General features: G+C 45.4%; 1 protein-coding gene across 1 annotated transcript; it reads right to left on the bottom strand.

The window, feature by feature from the left end:
• Positions 1 to 21,538: 21,538 nt before the first annotated feature.
• LOC117899166 lies at positions 21,539 to 22,109 on the bottom strand. The gene is made up of 2 exons (XM_034809024.1): positions 22,020 to 22,109; positions 21,539 to 21,957 (listed from the first exon to the last, which is right to left on the bottom strand). Exons 1-2 carry the CDS (start codon positions 22,084 to 22,086, stop codon positions 21,539 to 21,541), a joined length of 486 nt encoding a protein of 161 aa, XP_034664915.1. The 5' UTR covers positions 22,087 to 22,109.
• Between the last annotated feature and the right edge of the window lie 344 nt (positions 22,110 to 22,453).

Below are 22,453 nucleotides of genomic sequence, written 5' to 3'. Positions count from 1 at the left end.
TGACGGCGATCAAGGCCGGCTGCCTGTCCCCCCCCAGCAACCCCACTCCGCTTTAAGTACCATAAATTACAAGTTTTTTGCTCTCTTATTTTGTTTGCTAATTTGTTGTTGCTGTTTTGGTTGAGCAAACGGAAATAGAAACCCCCGCAAATGGCCAGAGTCTAATGAGCCAGAGGCTGGGGCTGGAACTGCTCTTGGGATTGGATTTGCGACTTTAACTTGCCTTTCACAATGCCACCACACTGCGGTGTCTGTTTGTCTGCACGGGCAGAAATCTAATTAAATACTATCGCCCCAATAATCAACAAAAAAACAGCAGCAAACGCCAAGAAAACTTTCTAATGCCCGCGAGAAGCGCGCGGAGAGTGACGCCTGCGCGACCGCCTCTCGCCCGAGTGTGTTATAAAAAATCGCTCAGCTTTTGGCTAATTATGAGCGCCTAATTACAAAGACGGATGCCACAAGATGTGCCCCGCGTGCTCCCCGTGTGCAGCTCCCGTCTAGCGTGCGAAAAGTTCAAAACAAAAGGCAAAAAAAGCAACAAAAATAAACCCGCGGCCGAGCTGTAGGAGCGGTCGGTTCGCTCTTGAATTATGATTTCAGAAAGCCAAGTCGCGCGTGGCAGCAGCAGCAGCAGCAGCAGCAACTTTTTGGCCTGGACTGACTGACTTTTCCGCCCGGGCTTTGATTTATGTGGCAACTGTGACACGGCGGCTACGCAGCGTTCTCTATAATTACAGCGAGCCAAAGACAGAGACTCAGTGACAGAGGCAAAGCCAGTGCCAGTCAGTCGCTCAGTTGGGGCAGACTCGGTGGCGACTCAAGCCAAAGAAATATGCGCCGCAGAATATGATCTCTCCCTTCTGGGGCCTGCTAAGTTTCACTCAGTTTGTGGCACTGTAAACATTGTTTTCACCACATCGACGGGCTGCCTGTCAGCGGCTTTTCCCCGCAGCGACTCCGATACGCGGCGACTCTAATGTTGTCAGCGCTGAGGCTTGGGAGCGGGGAAAATTTAATGTCGACACTGAACTTAGCAGTCGGACTGGACCGGATTCGCACATTGTAAAAATTCTGGAAATATGAGCTTCCGGGAATGTTGCTGCGATGCGATGGCAGAAGGGTGTCTGCACTGCCTCGGGCACTGCTTGTGGAACTGTTCCTGGCACTGCTTCTGGCTTTGCTTATGGTTCTCCTTCTTGCACTGCTTTTGGCACTGCTTCTGGCTCGCATCTGTCTCTAGCTCTGCATCTGCCTATGTCTCTGCCTTTGTCCCTTTGTCTCTGCCGCTGACATGGTGTTGATAGCCATTTGTGAGCATCTGGCAAAGCCACTAAGAGCAGACGTTTAATAAGTACTCAGCTGAGTGCAGGACAAAGACAATGTGCAATGGATGGTCTTTGTTTTTGTTTATTTGCTTCCAGAAAAGTGCCTAAAAATGCCCCTAAAATTTATTGCAAAATTCTCTTAAGCTTTGACTTATTTTCCAGATATTTTGTTAATATATTTCTTGATTAATTTCTAACCAAAAAGAGGAGGAACGTTGTGAGACGCGTCTTAAGCCGCGTCACAACTCTTATACCCGGTACTCAGTACTACATCTGCAACTTAGCGGTTATTTGTCAAATTTTACATTTTCTCTTCATCTGTCATCTACATACATCAACAACACTACTCACGCCAACACGCTCCTTTAGCTCGCCACCCTCCCCTAGAGACACACACTGCAGAGTCAGGGCAGAGGCAGCGGCAGAGTCGTGGCAGAAGATGAGTCAGAGACGTGTCAGGGGAAGAGGCCTCTGCCACTGCGCGAAGCAGAGTGTGAATGAGAGAATGTGTAAAAGCAACAAAAGCTGCTGGACAGGGTGGGTTTAGCCACTGCAACTTAATTTCTTCATTGTGGCCATAATAATGATCCAATCGGATTTGGTGATCAGATAGATATGGTCATTCCCTACGGAATGGCGTTTTTAGTTTTCTTTTATCTTTAAAATTGTAGATTTGGGAGGTTTTCGCCCTTTTGCGGGGGCGGAAGAGGGCGTGGCTCATTTTTGAAATACACTTGTAACAGTGTGAGCATACAGAAGTCTGGATGCAAAATTTGGTGGCTCTAGCTTTTATGGTCTCTGAGATCCAGGCGCTCAACAAGACGGACGGACAGACGGACAGACGGACAGACAGACATGGCTCAATCGACTCGGCTATTGATGCTGATCAAGAATATATATACTTTATGGGGTCGGAGACGTTTCCTTCTGTGCGTTACATACAACCGTTATGTGCACAAATACAATATACCCTATTTACTCTTCGAGTACCGGGTATAAAAAATAGTTGCAACTCCCTGAAAAATTGCAATTGCCTGCTTGCCCATTTATAATCTTATTTATGCGCTTCTGCGGCCAAATATTAAACCCTCTGCAATGAAATATATGCACAAAGTACAAGAAAAGAAATAAAAAGAAACACTTTCAATGCGGTTTGGTTCAATGAATGCATTCAGGCGGGCGTAACAAGTACACAAAGGCAGAGGCAGAGGCAAAGGCTCAGGCAAAGGCAAAGTTGCCGCCGCCGGGCAGCTGCTGGATCGCCTGACCCATTTATGCAGATTTCGGTTGCACCACAACAATGGTTTATACAACAGCAACAACAACAATTACAACAAGTACAAGTACAAGTACAAGACAACACTCTGGCTCTGGCTGTGATCTGGCTGGTTTATTGCTGGCTCTTATTGCTGTTTCTTGTAGAATTTTTGGTCATTTGTCATGTTGATTTATATTTGGTCAATTGGCATTTAATGCTCTGACCCAACGCTTGGCTGCTAACCTTGACAGCCACAAAAGTTGAAACCATTTATCCGCCGCCACCGACTGACTGCTGTTTTGTTGCGGCCACATGTTGACACAGCTTGTAGCACAGTTTTCAGGCAACATTCAGTCCATGTTGACTTTGACCTGACTCAGACAATCCTCAGACTCTCCCTCTCTGAGGTGTCAGTTTATAGCTGCCTTTTGTTTGCCTTGCTGGCATTTATAATTAAAGGATCTCTGGGCCCAGGCTTATCTCTCCCTCTCTCTGTGCCCAAATAAACAGCACTTAAAATGTGCTGTTTACTTCTTGTTTGCCTGCAAAAGTAACAAGTGGCTGGCAGGCGGAAGTGAACTCGAGTATGCCCAAAGGCAAATAAGACTCTCCGGAGCCATAAATACTGGGTCCTGGCTGCTTCCCTGGACACTGCAGGGTATCATCCATCCATTAATCATGGCATTGTGCCCAGAACTTGTGCGAATATTGAGAGGCCAAAGCCAAATCCGGCAGCTCATCAATAAAAGTTGGCAATTGGCAATTGGAAATGCATTTTGCAGGCACATAAACCTGCGTGGGGTGGCGCTTAGATTAATGAATGCCTTGCGATTAGAATCGATTTGAATTAATGAACATTTAAGTTGATTTTGATTTTGTTTTGACCACAAAAAGCACGCGCAGCGGGAAAGCAAATCAAAACAAAACAAAAGACTTAGGCAGCGAACCCAGAGAGAGATATTTGGCCAAAAAAAGAGTCTGCCTGTCTGCCCGTGTGGCTTATTAATTTCACATGCCTGGGCCATAATGAAAAGCGATTTTATATGGGACCGGCTTGGAGCCGGACTGGACCCCGAGCGTCGTTTATAATCAAGTTAAATGCGCGCGCGTCCATAAAAACTTGACTTATCAGCCGGCAAGGCCAACAAATGGCGCAAATGCATTTGGAGGGGGGAGGTTGGGGGAGGATTGCTTTTTGGAGACAGTGAGACCATTAACAGAACGATGTCGCTGAGCGCTGAGTGCGCGTTTTGGTTTTTCCTTTTTTTATGGCACTTTTCACTGGGTGGAAAATCCCATACAGCTTTATTGGCCAGCTACCCGCTGTGCGCGCAAATATATAACTCTGTTTATCGCATTTCATTTGGCATTATTTATGCAAAAGAGAAAAGTATACGCCAGACAGACACCACGCAGTGGAAGTGCCAGAGTGCCGGAGTGCCCCTGCCATTGGCATTGAAAACTATTCAAAATATGCCCCGAAAAAAATATATTTGCGTGGCATTTGAGGTTTTTGTTTGAGGTTTTTTACCTTTCATTGGAAATAAAAAAAAAAAAACTCAGCAGCCAGACCAGACGGAGGAGGACGACCAGCAGACGCTATCGATCAAGCATGCAGCACACGGGGGAACGTCAGGGATTGCCTGGTATGGGGGGGAACACTCTCCTCCCCCTCCTCCTCCTCCGCTGCTTAGATTTCAACACAATGGAACTCTAGGGTCGGGGGGGTTTCGATTTCAAAGCCACAGCGAGAACGCAGGCACGTAGACTGCGGCAGGGAAGAATCTCGGGAGGGGGAGAGGGGGCACCATGGATATGGGATATGGGAATCTCTTGCGCTCTCTGTGACGTTGATGCGCACCTTTGATAAGGATGAGACCGACGCGAACACACCTCAAAATGTTATGAAGAAAATGAAGAAACAAAAACACACGAACAAAAACAGCTAATAGCAGAGGGATGGCAGAGAGAGAGAGCGCAAAAGAGAGGCTCAGATTGAGGGAGAGAGAGTGGGAGAGGAAGATTCCAGAACCGGAAAGCGTTGACATGGCTAATCCTGATGAATTGCTGTTGTGTGTCTCAACAAACATTTTACTTAGGCTAAATAAGTGAGAGTTAGAACCCGTAGGATGCAACATGCTCCATGCAGCAGCGCAGACGGGGTTCGAACACCTTTGCATCTCTCAGCATTTCCCCCCACCACTCCTGCGCTTAATAAGCTTTGGAAAAAGTGTTAGGCGCTAATCAAATTTAGACAAACGAAAGTGTTAAGACGCTCTTTCCTGGAAAAACCGGGGCAACACTATTAAATGCTTGGGGCACACAATAAATCCCGCAGATAACACAAAGCCCTGATAAGGTCTGAAAGATTTAAGACAGGCGATAAACGGCGCATCATGATCATAAAATGTTCATCTGAGAAAATACCCAAAGAAGAGACTCTGACGAGTACACGTATTAAATAAGCCATAATATTGTAGGTTTTTGTTTTGTTTTATTTTTTATCGCGCCGGAAAGTGTGTAAATTTACACACACACACACACAAGCGCAGGCAGACGCCACAGGTGGAGTTTTCCCAGCTATCTCTCCTATCTCCCCCCTTTTGCATTTTCCACTCTTTCTAGTTTTACTTTCAATGGAAATTCTGTCCCAGCAGGAAATTCTTTCAACTCAATCGAGCTGCAACATGTATGAGTTGGGTCCGATCGCCTCTGTTGTGTTTGGCTCACAACGAGCTGTTAAGGCGCGAGCGTGAGCAGTCGCTCTCTCGCTCTGGAGTACAAAACGCAATCACAGCGTGAGAGACTCGCATGTTAACATTACCAACCCCAGCAGAAAACAAAAACAAAACCCAACCAGCAAGCGAATGAATGAGGTGTTGTTGTTGCCCGCTCGGTCCGTCGTATTTAACATGATCGTGAATAACATGAATAACAGCCGAGGCGCACAGTGAGTCGTGAATCGTGAATCAAACGCAGACACCACTCGGCCGCGAAACAACGAATCGAAGCAGCTCCGCGCTGCGTTTGTCGACAAAAGTTCCGTAGATAAAATCGCAGAATAAAAATCTCGATATTGGTAATAATAATACAAAATAAAATATATTAACTAAAAATATATTATCCAAAAAATAAATATCGAGCTAGTGCCGCTACGAGTACGACTGAATACGAATACGATTGTGAGTGAGCGCGTGTATCTGTGTGTTGTGTCGGATATATCCGAAAACCGTTGGCTACGTTTTATGAATGAGCCACGAGCGGGGCAGAACGTGAACGAAATTTGTCAGAGAACCCAAAAATCGGGCAGAGAAATGCGATAAACAGACGGACGGGCCACACACACACAAAAACCAAAAGAAAAACGAAACGAAATGAAACGATAGCAAAGCAAAGCTTCCACCCAATAAGAAAGAAAACGTTTGTTTTGCTGCAATAACAACAACAAACTATAAACAACAAATACGTAAAAGAAAGAGAGACAAAAACTGGGTTGGAACAACGAAGTTTTGAGTACAATCTGGGCAGTTACTTTCTATAACGTTCTTAGGGCAGTTTTAGAGTGATTTATTTATGGAAGCGATGGAGTAATCAAATTTAGATGGCTTAATTTTGCAGTAGTAGTAACGAAATTTGTTAGGGCACGGCACGGAAATTGCATTTGCAATGAAACCAAAAACGGGAAACAATCGCATCGCTTGTCATTCGGCTCTCACACTCCCCCACTCCCTTCCCCGCTTTGAAAACAAAATATGAATAACCAGGAAAAAAACTATCAAGCTAAATAGTGCATAAAAATCTGTTTTTGCTTTGCGCTTCGGTTCCGTTTCGAAAAGTTTCGTGTTTGTGTTCGTGTGTGTGTTTCTGTTTCTGTTTCTATTGCTGTTACTGTTTCCCCCTCTCTCTCTCTCTCGTGACCTAACAGAGAGTCGAAAGAGAACGCGCGTGTGCTTTTTTTTTGTCGATTACGATTACTAAATTTTGTTGTTACGCCCCATAGAAAAAAAGCTAGAAAACATGACGAAATGTTGTTGTTGAAAACGAGCGCAGCAAAACAACAACAACAACAGCACAAATAAATAAAAGTGATTAAAGAAACCACAGAATAAAAAAAGGGGAAAAATTATATGAAAATATCAGCGGATATATTCCCACGAAATTAGTGCATGAAATATACAAAAAAATAAATTTCAATTTGGTGTTTATGGAATATTACAAAGAGTGTTGTGAAAAGGCAAAGAAAGAAAAATAAAGTTACGCCACGGAACGCAACGGAACGGAGTGGAGTCCAAGGAACGGAACAGTCGTCGTCGCAGGCACAGCTGCAAACGCATCTAAAAAGCAAAAACAAAAACAACTGAAAAGGTAAATAGAGCTTCAAGACCCCATGCCGCTTATCATGCCGGGGAGTGGGTAAACATTGGCTTATCTGTCTGTTGTAGGGCACACACACACACAGACACAGTCGAGTGTAGGTAGAAGATCTGCAGAGATCTGTGTGCGGTTTTGGTGTTCCCAGAACAAAACATTCACGTTTAGATACATTTTTAGTGATTGTCGCTATGTTTGCAGTTACTTTCACTCTAAAAAACAGACAACACTCAGAGCCACACACAGCTGGGCATGGGCAGCTGCCTAGCTCTTGGCTCTTGTCTCTCTCCCCCGTTAGTTTTGGGCCAGCTTTATCTTGTCAGGCGTCGCAGCGACGTTAGTGATAACCTATATATAATATATGTAATGGCAGGCTAACGGTTAGTTAGGGGTCCACCCACTTCAGCAGATATCTGACTCAGATCTTGCTTTCCGCTGTTTGTTTTTGTTTCTCTTCCTACTTGATTCATAAATCATAATCGTCGTTTACCAGACAGACAGACCCTAAGTGTGTGTCGATTGAGTTTGGGTTTTGTTTACTCGCTCGTTGGGTGGCTTGTCGTTTCCCCCTTTTTGTAGTATTTACCTTGGTTCGGTGATTTCATTGTAAAAAAGTCACTAAAAAAAATGCACAAAAATGTTCAATTCTAAATGAAATGTTTCCTTTGATTTGCATATTTATTGAGAAATATCCGGTCAACCCCCGAGAGACCAAAAGAGAACCCTAAACCGTACCCTGCACCACGTTGTGTGTCTCCATGGAGATACGCTGCTCGCTCTCCGTGTGTGTTTGCCCTTTATTTTTTACAGCATAGCCACCTCATGTGTACCTACAATATAAACTTGTTTTTGCTGTTTATATAAATACTCCACCATATGTACCGATCTGTATGTAAATACAACGAAAAAACACTTGTGCGTGCTGATGATAAAACAGGCACAAATTCGGGTAAATAAAACTGAAACAATATTTCGGTGTCTTTTTTTTTTTTTTTTTTTGAGTCCGAAACATGAAACAAAATGCACAAAAAATACGCAATAATCCAGGCACAGCTGATCGTGGGATTTACTCTTCGGATCTCTGTCTGTCTGACTGTTCCCTGTTCCGTTGTTCCCCAACATCTCTCTGATCTCTCTCTCTGTTCCGTTCCAATCTGCTGCACATAAAATATATCAGCTGAGGCAGGTTCATCAATTTTCTTTGCTGTGATAAATGTCTTACAAGAATTTACACAAATATTCATGTAAGAATCTCCAGCTGCCGTACAAGCGCAGAGTTGACAAAATGATTTGTTTGCCGCGGTGCGTGGCGTGGCAGGGGCAGGGCAGGGGCAGGGCTACTGTGGCGACACTGAGCGCCACCCTGAACTTCGAGAGACAGCGAGAATCCAGCAACAATCTGGCACCAAAAACAGCAACTAATTCAAAACAATGTAAGGCATTATTTATTTTTAACTGAGGTCATCAGCGTAGACATCGTCTATTACAGCCTCAGCCGACGACGCTCACCCGCCCCGAGTGCTGCTTGCTCGTTGCTCTGCTCTCTGCTCTCCACTTCTCCACTTCGCCGGGGTGTTTGGGGGTCTCTCCACTTCTACGATCTCCGATCTCCGATCTCTGGCATTGCCAGCGTACGTTTTGTTGCCCGAGTCTGTTCTTTTCTGCTGTGTTCTGTTCTGTGTTCTTATTCCAAAGTTAATGTGTTTTGGTGCTGTTGCTGTTCAGCTGTTGAACCCGAACTCTCACCAAATTATGCCACACACAAGCACACACACACACACACACACGAGAGGCAGAGGCATCGGCAGACCTCAGACCCAGACCCAATGCCAGCGGGGCCAGCAAACATTATTTGAAATATTTATGCTTGACTTTTGCGCCTCAATGACTTTTGAATTGCCTTGCCTTTGGCTCCCAAGAAACACACAAACACACATGCACATTAGCTGTAATGTATGTGTGCATCTGTGTTTTATGTTCAGCGATTTACATGCCACAAACAGGCAGACAGGCGGCACATATGTTGCACCAATGTGCAGGGATTTTCAATGGATTTCCATCTGGCTCGATCCTAAATCTTGCCTTAACTGTGTTGAACATTTCTCTATCCCCAATTTCTGTGCATTTTCCTCAGTACCTCCGCACATTTCTAATAGAGAAACACACACGGGGCATTAAATGCCCATTAACCTGCATTTAATTTGTCAATATTAGCTCGTCAAAGGCCATCAACCAAAGCCAGTGCCCAAAAACGGGGTTGCCTTTCTACGTTGGTTCTCAGGCCACACTTTTCATTTCGTTTTGGGGCAGAGGAAAGACTATTCCCATTCGAAAGTGAGGCAACGGGCAGCGGAGAGACAACAACTCGACACGACAGCAGCCCCAGCATGCCTGAAATGTTGACCTTTTCACAGCTGGAACCATCTTTCACAACAAAACAGTTCTTTCAGCCATGAGTCCCCATGGGTACGTACCGTCCATCTCTGATGATCTCCCTATGGTCCGAAATTTGTCCGTGTACCCCGAGCCCATTGCTCGTGCGCTTGTCAATTTCTGTCAGTTGCTTGTCAAAAAATTTGTTTGGCTGTAAAAATGCAGTGAAAACGTTTAACAACAACAAATGCAGCAAAAATTTCCAACACGATTTTCATGTAAAGGCATCCCCAACGAAATGATTGACGAACTGAGTGACGCGAGAGCTGACTGACTGCAGCAGCAGGAAAATTGTATTGTAGTCCAGAGTTCCCCCTTCTGTCCGCATAATTAACCTTTTGGCCAGGGTATGTGCTAGCCATGTTCATAAGGGAGTGAGAGCACAAATATCTACAATATGTTTGCCTACCTGTCCATTCCATGCCTTTACTCGGCTCTCTGTGCATTCTGTTTGCTTTTGTTTACAGCGTAATTTGTTGATAAATAAATGTGAAAATGCAAACAAAATCAGAGCAGGCCTCAACCACTGTGCTACGCAATCGAGGGCTAGGCTGGCACCCTCCCTTCCCCCTCTATTACCCCATCATGTGAGGGCCCGTTCCCTTGGACACGTAGAAAATATTGAACGAATATTTTCGCCCATTCCCTTTATGGCATAAGCCAACTTTTTGGCCAATTTGTCACACCTCTGTTGCGTAGGTTTCCGTTTTGTAGATTTAGCATTTTTTTTAACGAACTCGCTTATTAATTTTAGTTATTTTATTTTAAGTATTATTAGCCGCGTCTCTCTGTCGTCTGTTTTTTGGTCATTTGTTCGCTCGTTTCGTTCACGCTTGGTGGCCCCCAGCAGGTGATCTCGATGACGACTGCTCGGATGATCTAATCGCAGTCAATTGCTGCCAATTTTTGGCCATAATTAGGAGCAATTAATTGAGTCAAAAGAGCGGAAATGGGCGACAGAGCATTCATTGATAATGGTCGCAACAAAAAAGGGGCACAAAAAAAGACAGTGAAAAATTTCTTAATGATAGACATTCACTTTTTGTATGGACCTGCGCTCGGCTAGGTGTGTGTCTTAATGGAGTGAAATTTCTGGTAATTGAGCGCGACGAGCGCGACGAGCATTTTAGGCGCGCATTTGATGAATATTTGAATTTTGCCTTTTGTCTGGGTTGTTTTTTTTGTGCAATTTTTGCAGAGACTTCTCCTGGTTGCTGCTGCTGTTGGGTGCTGCATTTGTTATGCAAATCAAGTGCCGCCGCCATATGTATACTCACTCGCTAAGAAACCAGAGCCAGTCCATAGTGGAGCCGGAGCCGGAGATGGTGATGGTGATGGAGCTGGCCAGGCCAGGCCAGACCAGTCCCCGAACCAAACCAAACCAAACCAAACACAAAATTGAAATAAACTGAGAAAACCGGCGAACTGGTTGTGTAGGCAGCACACGTACAAGGTCTTCAAATATGGCTCTTTATTTAGCTTAGCTTTACTTTGCCTTTGCCTGTGCCTGTGCCTTTGCCTTGCCCGTTTTGCCGTCTCTGTTTTGGCTCTTTTCTAAGCATTTTTCTTCTATTTCTCGTGGGGGATTTTTAGACGCTATAATAGCATTAATTTACCATACAATTTCATATTTATGGCCATTGTACGACGAAGTGCAATTCCATTTTTTCCACACAACAAAAAATTGTTTTTTTTTATTTCTTGACTTGTTTTTTGCTTTTTGTTGTTTCTGTTACTGGTTTTTGTGTGGGCGTTTTGTTTACGTTTTGCGCCCCTTTTTCTTGGTTTTTAATTAAGTTTATTCTTATTTTCGTTGTTGTTTTTTATGCAGCTTACAACCCTCGCAATGCAATTCCTAATAATTGATTAATTTTCATTTAATTTTTATGGCAAAACATTTTTAGCGATTAGAATTTTGCCTTAGTCATCATCAGACGTGATTTGCTGTCCATCTGGGGTCTCTGTATAAGTTCTAAGTTCTAGTAAATGCTAGTCCCATGCCTGACTGAATGCATTTAGAGGGAATATGTGCGCTGTGCACACGTTTGGCAGTGCTTTTCCACTCTAGAAGTGTGTTGTCTGCTGGCGCCTTCATTAAATATAATTTCTATTGACCTTTGGCCGCCAAATGGCATCATCTTTATGGCTGTTAATGATCCGATGTTTAGTTTTATATTATAGATGAGATCATTATAATATTCTCAGCTAATCTTTTTGCTGTGTGAAGTTTTTCTGTATTATTTTTTGCTGTTTGAATTTTACACTAATTATTTCCCATATTTCTTTTCATTGCAGGTTGGTTGACCCACTTGAAAATTGTAACAAATTTTAGAGCCAAGTGTGAGTGTCTCTCTGTGTGTATTTTGCGTTTTGTTTTGGCCATTCTAGACGTGCATTTTCGCTGAGTTTGCTATCGTGAGCGCCGACAGACTGACTCAGAGACATATGGTATATGGTGTATATATTTATATATCAGCTGTCTGCTAAGTGCAATAAGAAAGTCAGGCCAAGCAGTCAGAATCGTTCGTACAATTTTTTGACACGCTGACGGGGCTAAAGACGCTTCGGGCTGCGGCTCTGATGACGTAAGTGTCAACAACAGCAATTGGCATGAATTTTAGCTGGGTTAAGGGATCAACGCTTACGCTGAATGCGGAGAGAGGAGAGCGGAGAGTGCTGAGTGCTGACTACTGAGAGCGGGGAGTGCACCGAGAGCGAGAGCGCAGGGCGCTCATTGTGAACTTTATGCAGCCGAAAACTGCGTGTGAATTAGTCATGCCCGAACGGGATCTCTCTCTCTCTCTCTCTCTCTCTATCTTTTCTGTTTTCTTTATGCAATTCCAATTCCATTTGCCGCGTTAAGAACTTTTTAGCATTGTTATTGACTGGCTGCCAATTTTGGTTGCCCCATTGTTGGGTTCTGTTTTCTTTCTTTAATGAATGAAGCAATGAATGAGTTCATCAGCAGCGTCAGCAAAAGACAGCAGACAGCAGACGGCAGACAAGAGACATGTGCGGTCAGGTCTGGGTTGTCTTGTTGGTGCGTGGGTTGTTGTCTTAGTCATCGGCATGAGGAAATGCAAGCCACAGGCAGCGCCGCAGAGTTGACTGCACTTTGTCAGCAACTGCAATGGCACAGAACGCTGCTGATAAGAGCACAGAGCCGCTGTTTAGTTTTCAGCAGAAGCGGCAGGCAGCAGCAGCAGCAGCAGAAGACAGTCAGCCAGCTGAAAGACAGGCCATTGTAGATAAGAGACAGAGAGAGAGAGTCGCGAGGCATACACACAATTTTCAATATGATTTATGGCATGTAAATTTATGGAAATTTACTGGCCAAGCATGATTCTCGTGTACAGCGGATCCGCAGCTTGATAATTTCAATAGTTTTTCCATGCAGTGCAGCAGCACATTCCAATTATATTATATCATGTGCTGGGGCAAAACATTATCGCATATGGCAGTGGTAGACCCACAGACTCTTGGCAACTCCAAGTAGACTCCCCAGATATGTAAAGAGCGAAACAAGTTGTACGAGAACAAGTTTTTGGAATGCCTCACACTCAGCTCCGCTCCTACAGTCTACGGTTTTTTCAATTTCTGGCAATAATATCTGAACACCCAGAATGCCAGAACGGCAGACACTCGAGCACTACTTTGTATAAAAGACAAGTCTTAATTACCCAACATTTATTTGTATTTTTTTGCACCAAAAAAAATAACTCTATAAATGCGTACATATTCACATACATTTTACATACATATTTACATACATCTGTACATACGCTCGCTCGCTCGTTCGTTCGCCCGCGGCGCTAATGAACTTCGTCTGTCCGCTGCGTCGTCTTGTTAATAATTATTAAAATTTTCAGTTTTATTTTTGTTGCTGCCTCTCTCGGGCTGCTCTCTGCCCCTGTGTGGAGTTGCTTTTAACGCGTTCAACTGGCTTTTGAATTGATTTCGGCAATTAAAGACCCCTAAATGAAATTGAAAACGTTGAAAGGCAGCAGCAACCGCAAAAAAAAATATAAAACATTATAAATAATAAATATTATTGCGGTACACTCGAGAGCTGTGATTGATGGCCATTCGATTGGCAACGTTGCTCGTAATTGTTATATAGGAAATATATTTTAAAGCAACTTTCGGGGGCACACCACACGCGCCGCTGGCTCTCTCTCTCTCTCTCTCTCTCGCTGTCTCTTATCTCTCATTAGCAGCGCCGCTGATAAACAGTTTCCAGTTCTTTGATAATCTCCCAATGTTTTGGTATGCGTTTTGTGAGAGAGTTTCTTCCATGGAGATAGCGCCGCGGGCTAGTTCCATTTGGATTTTGTTTCTCATTTTTCATTCGGTTTTCCTTTTTTTTTTTTATCGCGCCTGATAAAACGCTGGCTGGCGTCATGTATTTGTGACTTAATTAGTTTGCCAGGTCTCTGCCCACATGTGGCCAGTAGATCGGGATCGAAAATTTGGAGAAAAAAAAAATTAATTAGAGACGCCGCCGTGGCGCTGATAAGCAAATAAATAAACACACAAAAACAAAACAAATAAATAAACATGGAGCAGGGGCAGGGGCAGGGGCAGGGTAGAGAACTTTCTTCCTGATTACTGGGTCAAAGAAAGGAGCTGCTAAGCCACGCTGTGAGAGGGGAAATTGCTCTAATTATGCAGACAGTTGACTGGGCATTAGTCATAGGAAAATGTAGAATATATTCTGTGTGATTTGTGTAGACAATTTGTATATTATTTGTATTTGTGCGGCCACCGGTTGATCTCTCTCTCTGTGTCGCGAGGCGTCTCGCCATGTGTCAGCCTTGAACAATTGCCAAAAAAAGTTTTGCATAGAACACAAACACAAATTAGTGTTCAAAATAGAAGGCCTAAAGCACTGGCCGATGTGCTGGGCCAATAAAAATATAAATCCCCAACAGCCAACAGCAATCAGCATTTGGCTCCATCTGCGTTTGTGTTTGTGTAATGCTGATATTTTTTTCATCGCATCACAGATTATATTGAGATTGAGTTGCCAAAGGCTACAAATGTCGCCGTTTATAAATGCCGCAATAAATTGGTTAAGGTCGAATCGGGCATAAATCTATGGGCCAAACAGAAACCAACATAAATCCCATGCTATGGACCCGATTTTAACGGCTTTCGCTTAGATTTTATGAATGATTTCGGAATGGTTGGTTGGACCAAGGCATTCCAGCCATTCCAGGCAGTGCATGACGTCACCCAATGTCTGGCTGTTTCTGGCCCATAAATCAGTCGGTCCAGACGAGTAGGTACATTATGATTTACAGCCAGTGCCAGTCCCAGTCCCAGTCCGAGGCATGTAAGTACTTGGAACTCCAAGCAAGTCAACTTCCTTCCAAGTAGAAACATATTTGCATGCCGACAAGTCAATCACCAGTTGACGCTGATTAATTTAATCGCCAGTGGCGGCGGGCAAAGAACGAGCGTTGCCCAGTGCCACTCATTTATAGAATTTATAATTAAATGCAATTATTTACAACTATGTGGATGGATGGTTGGATGGAGGAGGAGCACTGACCAGCCAGCCTGGACTCTGTTCGACATTCTGTAATTATTTTTTACAAAACTCTGCTCTGGCGTTACGCTCTGTTTGAAATGAACAACGAAAACAAGTGATTAGATGTGAGGCAGTAGCAGCAGCAGCAGCAGCAGCAGAGGCAGAGCCAATTTTCAGTATGGCTGCAGTTCTCTTGGAACTTCTCCCTCACACAGCTGCAACTGCCTCAACGTCTGTGTGTGTGGACAGTCGAACAAACGCGTTTGCTGATAGACGAGCCAAGCCAGTGGCCCCGGCGCGGACCCGCCTGACTGACCATTACAAATGTTCACTTAGTCGGGGCCACAGATATGGGATATGCTCGAAGAGCCCCACTGCCGCACTGCCGCACTGCCGCAGAGTGAAAGAGTTAGATAGAGAGAGAGTTTTTTCTGCAACGTCTGCCGCTTGCAGTTTTTATTTCTATTTTATTTTTTTTTTTTGTCGTTGTTGATTATTTCTACAAAAGCCACTAATGGATTTTGATATGCACAACACAGCAGCAGCAGCAGCGGCACAGACACACAGACAGGCACACGCATATTTCTATTAAGATGATGGGACGACTGGACATTCTCCTCCAGACGCGGCGTCCAAGCCTTGTGGCTACTTTATGTGCCTGACTTGCGGCAAAAAGAAACGTCCAGCGGCAGCGGCATGCCAGATAAAGTTCTTGCGCTTTTCGGTAAAAGTGCAATCGTTAGAATGTGAGTGGAAGCGACTCGGAATGGAGTGTGGAGTGCAGCCAAAGTGTGGATTGAATTGAGAGAGAAGCAGCGAGCAGGGAGCAGGGATGAGCATCAGCGAGGAGTGCTGCGGCGGCTGGGAACCCATCAGCAGCGACGAACCCGCTTAATTATCTCAGAAATTCTACTCAATGGGCTTGCCAGCGGAGGCTTGAAGGAGTGGCCCGCGTTGCCCGTTTTAAAGGCGAGGTCAAGCCGCACAATGGACCGTCTGTCTCTCTCTCTCTCTCTCTCTGTCTGTCTGTCAGTGAGTGATCTAATGTGCTAGCCAGGAAGCGCAGTTGCAGATGTTTGCCCAAAAAGAACACGGCAGCAGCCGCAAGTAAAGGCGCAGCCAAGCAGCTTTTAGGGTCTGACAGTAGCTCGGGGTGTAGGGTGTAGGGTGTAGGGTGTGTGTGGGTGCACAGGGACTAGCCCAACACTAAACTAATGGCAATGGCAATGGGCGCTGCACGGTTCAATGAATTACTTCATTAGTGCAGGCGGCGGTGTACCGTGCGTCTCCCTGCTGTACGTTGTAGCTCAAAGGCAGTCCAGTCCACGGCTAGTCCCGGCCTGGGTGAGTTCTTTGGCCTATGCCCAGTGAGGCGGACTGCTGGCTGCCTCTCTTCGTGGCACTTTGAAGTGCCTCACAACTGTCGGCAAACGCAGCGGCGTCAACTGTTGTTGGCTGTGCGTGGAAATTAGCTGGCTCCTGGCTGAGGTAGGACTTCACTTCACTCCACTCCACTCCACGCCACTCCATGCCGTTCTGGCAGCAGCCAACTTAATTGCGGAAGTTATGAGCATGGAATTTTAATTATTTCAACTCGGGAAGAGCTGCTGTCTGTTGCCCCTGCCCTCGCTCCTCTTGTTGCTGCCTGTTCCTCCTGCCTGCCTGCTGCATTGTTAGTCGCTTTACAGTTAGGTCCAAACATTTTGGGCTCTGCACAAACATCCGCCAAACCTTGATCGTGCTGCAGCAGCAGCAGCAGCAGCTCTGTGTTTGCCGTCGCTGTTTGCTTCTCTTCTCTTCTCTTTTGTGGCTTAGAAAGTGTCAAGACGAATGATTGCATTCTACGCACTGACGAGCTGAGGAATGTCTGTTTGCGTTTACGTTTACGTTTGTGTTCCCAATTTTCCCCATATTTAGTTCTAGACGTGACACTTTCGAATGTGCCCGAACCCCACGACCCCTTCCCACTGTTCCTCATTGCTGTTGTCTCTGCTGTTCCCCATGCTGCTGTTCCCCTGCTGCTGTTCCTCTCTGCTCTTCCCCATTGCTATTCCCCACTGCTCTTCCCTCTCCACCCGTCGGCCGTGACGCTCTTTCTATTCTTTCTTTGAGCTTTCCTTGATGGCGGCGGCGGCGTTGCTGTCGCTGTCGCTGTCTCTCTATGGCCTGGCCTGTGTTCTGCTTCCTTTTGTGTGTGCGTGTGTGTGGCTTATTTGTGTCTGTGTTTGCTTATTTGTACAACAGCAGCGGTTGTGGCTGCCAGCAAACTTGCGTTGGAGTTTGCCTTCTAAAGGCCAAGTGGCCCAGCTGGGCGGCTTCGGTTACTTAATGCACTGCGGGCACAGGCACTGGCAGTCATTCACTTCCTTGCTGGCACACAGTATACCCTGTCACAGAGGGTATCATGACTTCGCTGCGCTTCTTACCCGCTAGACAAAGAAAAAGCACACACAAAAGTCGTAGTAAGCTCCGCTCTCTGTGGTTCTGCGGCTCCGTGGCTGTATGGCTGCTGCTCTGCTGAGATGGATGGAGACGTCGTTTAAGATTAAGACGACTTCTGCTTACGACGACGACGAGGAGCAGCCGCAACGTGTTGTAGTTGTAGTTGTAGTTGTGGCTGCATCGAGTGCGTGTTGCTGCCACGGCTGCTGTTCGGCTGTGGCTGTGTGCTGCTGCCGAGGTGAGTGATGATGATGAATGTGTTACAACGAAGGTTAACGACTTTCAGCTTTTATAAACAACAAAAAACACAAAAGGCAACTTGCTGCGGCGCGAAGAACTGCGGCACAACAGCTGTTGCTGTGGACTCTCTTCTATTGTAGAACTTGTCGATTGGGTAGCCTACATCTGTAGCTGTATGTTCTTCGCGCTGCTAATTAAGCCGCCAACAAGCTAATTATATGTGTGTCCGTGTCCCGTCTGTGCACTCTCTAATTGCAATTTAAATAAATGTGGCAGGCGGTCGAACGGCTTTCGGGACAAGCAACCAGTTTGAGCATTTTGCCACCAAAATGCAAGCGTTTTAAATTGCAATTTGTAGAAGTCAGCGCGTTGTCAATGGCAGTTCGAAAGATTCTCCAGCGACAAACATGGGGGGGACAAGGGACGACAAGTGACAAGCTACCTCCTGGACACAGTCGCGCTCTGCAGCGATCCCCGCTATCCAGCGGTCCCGCTATTCAGCGCAGCCTCTCCCAAGCGCTCCCTCTCCCAGCAGCGCTGCCTCACTCTTCTGCAGCGCGTTCCTTCTCTCCAGCGATCCAGCTCCCAAGCGTTCCCTCTCTCCAGCGCCCGCTCTCTCCTTCGCGCTCCCTCTCTCTCTCTCTGTGTGCCATCTGCTCTTAACAACTAAATTACACTTGTCTGCATGTTTACAATTTACTCCACACACAAACAGTCACACAGAGGCAAAGCTAGAGCTACACTCAACCCAAAAGTTAGTCACTCCTCTGGCCAGTTGTCTGACTGTTTGGTCCCACAGATTTTGCAATGAGGTTAGCGGCGCAATCTGCTCAAATATAGATGGCTAGTTAGATGGACAAACGAACGAACGGGCAGCGGTCGGGGCAGGCAGCCGAGGCAGCCAAGCAGCCAACATGTGTTGCCCCATGTAGCAACATCAACTGCAACTGCAACGAGCCCGAGCTGGCTGCCTGGCCCGACCCGATCCATGGCTATTCTAATTGCGCACAAGCTTTAGCCAGCTTTTAGTTACTTTGTAGACTTTTAGTTGCCATCAAGCTGCGCTCTCCTAACGTTCTTTTTTTTTGCATACGCGAGAGAGGGGACCAGCTGCTGTCTGTTAATTTATGCAATTGGCCTAAACTTGAACCGCACTGAATGCTGTGTGCTGTGTGCTGTGTGCCGTGTGTTTGGCAATAAATTCTGCTGCAGCCAAAGTGTTGGCCAAATAAATGTTCTATTGATTTTGCAGCAACACCTTGTCCAACCACCAAAAAGGCCAACTGACTAACTGTTCTGTCAAAATGTTGCTCCGGTCTGTTACGCTGCCCACAGGCGTCCACACAAAAGTCTCTCTCTCTCTCTCTCTCTCTCTCTCTCTGTGTGCCTGCCTGCCACATGTGTGCATGCATGTGTGGCATGAAAATTCAGTTGAAAATAATGACACACCCGTTTCGATTCCAGCTACAGATACAGACACACATCCCATAGATTTGTTGTTGGAAATGAAAATGAAAATTACCCAACTGTAACCATATGTGGCGGCGGCAGCTAGCTCGGGTTCCCTCAGCTATGAGCAGAACTTAAACCATTAAATTTGCCATTTAATTGCCGCCCCTAGAGACAGAACCAATTAGTTTATTTTTGCCTGCAAATATGTAAGTGGATCCCCACCAAATTGTTTGCACATTAAATTGATTGCCGAGAGATTTTAAGGGTTTTTCTTTACTCTTTTTGTTTGCCAATTTTTATGGTTTATTTAAGACCTAAAGCTCAGGCAGTTAGACCTCCCACAATTGCTCTGTGTTGTGTGGCCAAAGGTTAATTACAATTTATTGCCTGCTTTTTGAAAAGCCATCAAAAAGTTGTATTCGAGGCACTCGTTCCGTTCCGCTCACTTGCTTCCCATTTTTTTGCTCCGTCTATTGGCTGATCTCTGTTTGCTCGCTGTCTTTTGTCCCAGTGATCGCACAGTTTTGATTGGGCAACGTCAACAATTTAATTGCACATTTGCATTAGAGTGGAAAGTCGAAGCGAACGACTGTCATCGCTGGGCAGCCAGCTCCTGGCACAGGCCACGTTTGATTTCTTAATTGTCGCTAAATGCGGGACCCGGGACATTGTCTTTGTTTTCCAGAGCCTCACAATCTTGTTGCTGTTTCGGTTTCGCTTTGTGTTTGTTGTTTCTGTTTGTTTCAAGCATTGTTTCTGGCTGCCCGACTGCCTGCCGACTGCCTGTTGCCTGCTTTCTGTGTTGCCGCATTATCGTCGATCACATTGCTGTTTGCAATGAGTTTTTGTGGTTTTTGCCGCAGCACACGAAATGAATGTCGTCGCAGCTGTAAAGGAATTGTCGTACAGCAACGATCATGGTGGTAATTTTCCCGAAATGGGAAAGGGAACCCTCCGTCAGACTGTCTGCTGGTACGGGAGAGCGCTCACATTTTAATTGCTTCAATTTCAATTTATTTTTACTACCACTAAGGCTGGGGGAGGTTCTCCCCTGTACCTGCATAACAGTGCCTGCCAGAGGGTTGCCGCTCCACACCCACATCCGGGGCAGCTCCAGTTTTGTCACCCACTTCCAATGCGCGCTTCCCATTTCAAATGTGTGCCCAACGGCTGCCGCACACTTTCACTGCTTAAAACACTAAAATAACTTATATTTTAGTCAATTTTCAGCTGCAGCTTAATTTACATTTAAATATAATTTCCCAAACGCTTCGCCAGCGACAGCGACAGTTTTCTAATCTCCACGCAACGCTGAGTATTCAATGGATTTTTGAGTATTTTTTTAATCGCTAAACTGTCTCATAAACTCGGACATTTTATGGGCTCAAGCTCGCACTTTGGCATACGAAAGTAGCAGCCAATCGGATTTCTTTTTGATGGAAAAAAACGCACTGCGTAGACTGCGCAGACAGTCACTCACTTGCGGCAGTCACTGTGCCACATTAGTGGCACATTATGAGCCATTTCTCCCAATCCAATAACTCAAAATGATGGCCGCTCGTATTATTAATTCAATTTCGACTGGGATTAGCGGCAGCTAAATCGAAAAATCCAAATGGAAATCCAATGAAGTTCGGGTTAGTCTTTCAAATGTTAATGCCGGATTTTGTGAGTGTTTTGTTGCTGTAATTATTATAATTTGTATGCAAAAACTACGCAACGAACTTTTTACGTAAGTTTTGTTCAAGGATAAACCTTAAATTTAATTAAACCTCACACAGGAAGCGGTGCCAACAAAATGATAGAGTTTGTACCTACCGCTGCCCGCTCCTTGGGCGGATATTAAGTCTCCGGCCATAACTCATGTGGCGGCGCAAATAATTTGATATCAAAGAGCGTCTGGAGATCGCATAAATTACGAGAGTGCAGCAAAGCAAAGCAAAGCAAAGCAAAGCAAAGGTGTTAGAAAAGAACCTTTTAGTTGTTTGTGTGTGTGGAATTTATGGCTGTTTAAACAGACAGATAAAGTTGGTTGTCATTAGTGATTTATGGTGGGATTGGGACCGGGACTATGCCTCTCTCTCAGCCACAAAGTTCGGGCTTTGAATGGAAAGAGCTGGAGCCAAAGCGCCGCTTTGTGTCGTGTGAATTCTGTTTTCGTTTGCAACTTTCAACGTAAGCGGAGACGCCGCAAATGAAGTCAAGGCTGCTCATGAACTGCACCGAGGTGGCAGTGCGAAAAGTGTATTCAATTACGCGCAGAGTGTGTCCAGGTGGGTGACTGGCATGCCACAATCCGGGAGCTGAGGTTTCCATGGAGGAAATCGCAGCTGATAACAAAACTTTCCACAGAAAGAACCCCTCTGGCATTCCTAGCCATGAATGAATACAACTTATCGCCGGGCCAGCCAATCGTTACTTTTATTCTGCCGATAAGATAGCAACATCAAAAATTAACTCTCCTATCGAAAACAAAAGTTCTCAGTGTCCACCCATGCGATAGGTGGGCCCACCAAAATGATTGGAGAGGCCACTGGGACCCACAAAGAAGTCCCTTTCGGTTTGCTTCAGCTCAAAGTCTGCGCTCACACAGGTTGTGGCAGCTGCGGGGCAAGCTTCTGCCTCACCGTAGTCCGAATTCTGTCTCAAAATGCGCCGCCAGGCTGTCAGAATCTCATTTGCCTGCTCGTGGGATTTCATTTCGAACAGCAGTCCATCTGTGGATGTTTGCATGGCCCTAACTATGTCAAAACTCAGATGGTACAGCTGTAATTTCTCCAGCAAATGCCGCGCCCAGGCCACGGCATCCAGGACTATGGGTTGGCTGCCAGTCCTCCTGCTGTACAGCAAACGGGGACTCAATTGGTCTCGAATTCTAGCCGGCAGTGCGGCAAATGGAGCTGCGAAGAGAGTTTATGGTTGTATGTTTAATTTTTAATAGTTAATTTTGCTTAAAACTTACACAAACTGGCGGCTTGGCTGGCTGACACTGCGAACAACAGCAGCAAAAGTGTCGGAATTAAACGCATTTTGTGGTGGGTGAAGAAGCTGCTTAAATGTTGTAAGGCTGAGCTGCTACTAAAGCGGCGAGACAGCTGCTCATGCCAGTGATAAGCAGAAGCTTGAAAGAGAGCAGAGACCAGAGCAGCGGCGTCTTATCAGCGCTTGACCCGGGATGACCTGTCCATCAAGCGGTAGCTGATTATAGCGGCAGATTGAGCGCAGATTTTACTCTTTTCTTAGACTTTAAGGAGCAGGATTATAGGTAATAACAATAGTTTCGGGCTTGGGAAATATTAGTTATAAGAAAAAACAAGCAAACAAACTTTTTTTAGAGCATTTTTCAATGGCAGTTCTCTCCTGTGACTGCAGCTGCTCATTGAAAAATATTTCTAA

The sequence above is a fragment of the Drosophila subobscura genome, chromosome O, assembly GCF_008121235.1.
Source record: "Drosophila subobscura isolate 14011-0131.10 chromosome O, UCBerk_Dsub_1.0, whole genome shotgun sequence".
In the NCBI taxonomy this organism is placed as follows: domain Eukaryota; kingdom Metazoa; phylum Arthropoda; class Insecta; order Diptera; family Drosophilidae; genus Drosophila; species Drosophila subobscura.
This window is presented reverse-complemented; position numbering and strand designations above follow the sequence as displayed.